At 40.9% G+C, this 3,987-nt stretch overlaps 1 protein-coding gene across 1 annotated transcript; it reads right to left on the bottom strand.

The window, feature by feature from the left end:
• Nucleotides 1–530: 530 nt before the first annotated feature.
• SARC_10581 (hypothetical protein) lies at nt 531–3,016 on the bottom strand (the record flags this gene model as incomplete). Its single annotated transcript, XM_014295370.1, has 4 exons — nt 2,473–3,016; nt 1,348–1,509; nt 803–1,058; nt 531–649 (listed from the first exon to the last, which is right to left on the bottom strand). Exons 1-4 carry the CDS (start codon nt 2,728–2,730, stop codon nt 531–533), a joined length of 795 nt encoding a protein of 264 aa, XP_014150845.1. The 5' UTR covers nt 2,731–3,016.
• Between the last annotated feature and the right edge of the window lie 971 nt (nt 3,017–3,987).

Genomic DNA, 3,987 nt, shown 5'->3' with positions numbered 1-3,987 from the left:
TCACATGTACTGCACACTAAATGTCAACCCATCAGTAGTACAAACATACCGACAGTTCACATGTACTGCACACTAAATGTCAACCCATCAGTAGTACAAACGCCCGACAGTTCACATGTACTGCACACTAAATGTCAACCCATCAGTAGTACAAACACCCGACAGTTTACATGTACGGCACACTAAATGTCAACCTATCAGTAGCACAACCACCCGACAGTTCACATGTACTGTAAACTGTATGCCAACCCATCAGTAGCATAAACACCCGACTGAATGATCACATGTACTGCACACTGTACATCAACCCACCAGTGATTCACGCACCCCACACACGCATGAGATACCCAAACCAGAACGAACTCGCCCACTGTGACCGAAATAAACCGCTGGAGTTACTATGACAGCCACCTCCAGTTACGGAAACCCCTGCAATGAAGGCCCTACACACGGTACGCTCAAAGACACCCCCACCATATAGCAACAAATACACAACAGCTTTGCGTGTACATAACCACACACTCTATTGCTCACATCCCCACGCCATGTACGCCCACCATATCCCCATCCATGAGATACCAACGCCAGCAATAGGTGGTGTAGGCAGGAAAGGAAGCACGACGCAGCAAACTAACATCAACAATGAATTCTGCTAGACACACAGTACACACGGCATATGATTAGATGCAACGACCATGGTGCTCTACAGGCCATAGCAATAGTACACCTGACGCACACCACACATACCATATCATACCATACCAACGACACGCCTAACATACATCCCACACACCACACATACCATACCATACCATACCATCGGCACGCCTAACACACATCCCACACACCATATTCTCACTCCAGAACTCGTCGTCGGTCAGAGTGCCTCCCCCCACCAGCTGTCTGTGCAGTCGCTTGAGACTCTCGTCTGTGTTGAGGGCTGTGAGCTTTTGTTTCTGCTCCAGTGTTAAGTTATCGAAGTGCTTCTGCCGATCCTCGGGCTTCAGCCGCTTGAACATGAGAGTCACTAGCACGTCTCGACATTTGTTCATAAGTTCCTGTGCGTGTGTGTTAGTATAAGAGGGTATCACTATATGGCATCAGGGTCTTCCCTTGTGCATGTGTAGGATGTAGGTAACTATCGTCTGTATATGTGTTCTGGGTTTACCCAGATGTATTTGCACGGTATGTAGGAATTGGTCAGGAGTGTATGAAAGTGTGTATAGGGACATACGTATCCACCAATGCGCATCACGTGGCAAGCAGCCACGCACAACAAATTTTCATACGTTATATTAATACTTGAGATTTTAAACGTATGCAGGAGATAGGCACGTTCCGACAAACCTGGGCATTCGATTGTGCTTCGGGGAAGATAAATGTGTACGGCACATCTTTAGTCTCTCCCGTTTTAGTCTTGAAACTGCGTTTAATCTGCAACTTGACCTGTTTTGCTCCCGGTTTTCCCGGGCGTACATTTGTGATGTCCTTAATGGGAATCATTATAACCTGCAGACACATGTGCGGTAGTCATGAGAGGTGTATGGTGGTGCAGTTATTCATGGAAATCATTATGACCTGCAGACACATGTGCGATAGTCATGGGAGGCATATGGTGGTGATGCTATTCATGAGAATCATTATAACCGGCAGACACATATGCGATAGCCATGAGATGTATATGGTGGTGATGTAATTGATGATATGAGTGACATATACTAGTTGTGTATGTTAGAGTTATACATTAGTTGTGTATTTTAGTGTTGTATATTAGATGCGTATCATGGTGATATACACTAGATGTTGATACACATTAGTTGTGTATTTTAGTGTTATATATTAGATGTGTATCTTAGTGCTATACATTAGTTGTGTATGTGAGTGATACACATTAGTTGTGTATTTTAGTGTTATATATTAGATGTGTGTCTTAGTGCTATACATTAGTTGTGTATGTGAGTAATATACAATAGTTGTGTACTTTAGTGTTATATATTCGTTGTCTGTTTGAGTGATATACACTAACTGTGTATTATAGTGTTATACATTAGTTGTGTATTTTAGTGTTTTACACTAGTTTATGCATTTTAGCGATATACACTAGTTGTGTATATGAGTGTTTTACACTAGTTGTGTATTTTAATGTAATTTGATAGTCGTGTATTTGAGTGCTATACATTAGTTGGGTATTTTAGTGGCATATACTAGTTATGTATATGAGTGATATAAACTAGTTGTGTATTTAAGTGTTATCTGCGACGAGAATCAAACAATCTGCGCGTATATATCGACGAATATGTGTAAAACACCAGCACAGCAGTAGTAGTTAGGTACGCAGCAAACCGTGAGATACGGTTGTCTATGATGGACACTCGAGATCAGATTTAGCCAGAATAATACAGCACCAGAAACAGTATACCAAGCAAGACTCGACATTAGCTACTAAAACCACAACACAATGTGAAACCATACCTTATCGGATCCCTGTTGTACAAAGTAGATACCCTCACTGAAAATAAACAGTCCGATAGTCCAGTCTGTGTCTTTTCTGACGAGTTTAACATTGCACTCGAACAGATTCTGTTCGTCGGGTGTTGCGGATAGCACAATGCTACGACCAATGGTCTCGTGGTCGTTGGCATTATTCATAGTGCCACAAGTCTTGTAGCTATGCGATGGCCCTCTCACTATCTCGCCGAAATCCTTCGAATGGCTCATACAAGTGTACATTAATAAGCGCTACGCTAAGACTGTGCTCACCATAAGCGTTTAAACGGGAGTGGAGAAGGATACTACCAACATTGAGTACAACCGCTCTATTGCAAGGTAGTGATGCCATCAACTACCACCGGCTAACAACCCCTATGCAGAACCTTTGAATACGTGTGATACCGATGCTAAAACATCATAGGTGCGGACTCATCGAGCCTATCTGTCTATTTTTTTAATGATAGGGCAAGCCGGCTTATGCGCAGGTAGATGTACAACAGTTGCATGTATTTTCACAATACTTCGCTTGTTCTAAATAATAGCTGACGCTACAACACTGTCGACGTAAAAGAAACAGGGAACTATGTGAATGACCTCGACTTCGTAGCGTTAACAATTGCCAAGCTACTTGTATATAACCTTCGAGATCTATGTATGTCTTTACGCATCTTGCGTACAGGATACTTATTACGTGTGTGTGTTTATTACACAATCAATTTCATCAGCTTTTGCTCAATATGTGTATTTTTACTAGTACAAAACGCCTACCAGGGAGTTATAAACTTATTTGTATATTCTCATAAAAATCATGACTACCAAGGATCCCGCGTAAAATGTCTCATTTTCTAAATATAGACATCCAACTGCCATTGGTAGGTCATTTCAGGTCTATTAATAGTTCGCGAATGGAAGCACGTGCACCTTGTATTACCATTTGATGCGGAAGTAAATAATGTTTCACCTGTACACCACTTCCCGCGCAAAGCAAGCTTACTGTGTGTGCCCGCAGATAACATAGTCGGTTTCCGGACTCGCACCTACTTAGGACACCAGAAGTCGATTTGTAACCAAACGTCTCTGTAATCAATATCAGAAGGTCCTCAAAATTGTGCATCGACAAGTTTGACCCCCGTCACTACATCAACACTTAATTTAACCGGTGGTTGAAAATGGTTGAAACTGTTAAAGCCACGACAGGCGACGTTGTCGCTGTTGATAGCGATGCTTCGTGTTTCAAAAAGATGAACGTACGAATGTATGTAGCACTACCTCCACAATATATTGGAAATGCTCTCCAAGGAGTTCGAGATTTATTAGACGAGAAGATCTTAAGGTATGCACTGTCTAGATGATCGCCGCATAAGTGTAGTAGTATCACTGTTTAATTTACTATATATATATATATATATATATATATATATATATATATATATATAATATATATATATATATATATATATATATATATATATATATATATATATATATATATATATA

This window comes from Sphaeroforma arctica, assembly GCF_001186125.1.
Source record: "Sphaeroforma arctica JP610 unplaced genomic scaffold supercont1.1309, whole genome shotgun sequence".
In the NCBI taxonomy this organism is placed as follows: domain Eukaryota; class Ichthyosporea; order Ichthyophonida; genus Sphaeroforma; species Sphaeroforma arctica.
The sequence above is the reverse complement of the archived record's forward strand: the minus strand, read 5'-3'. Positions and strand labels throughout refer to the sequence as shown.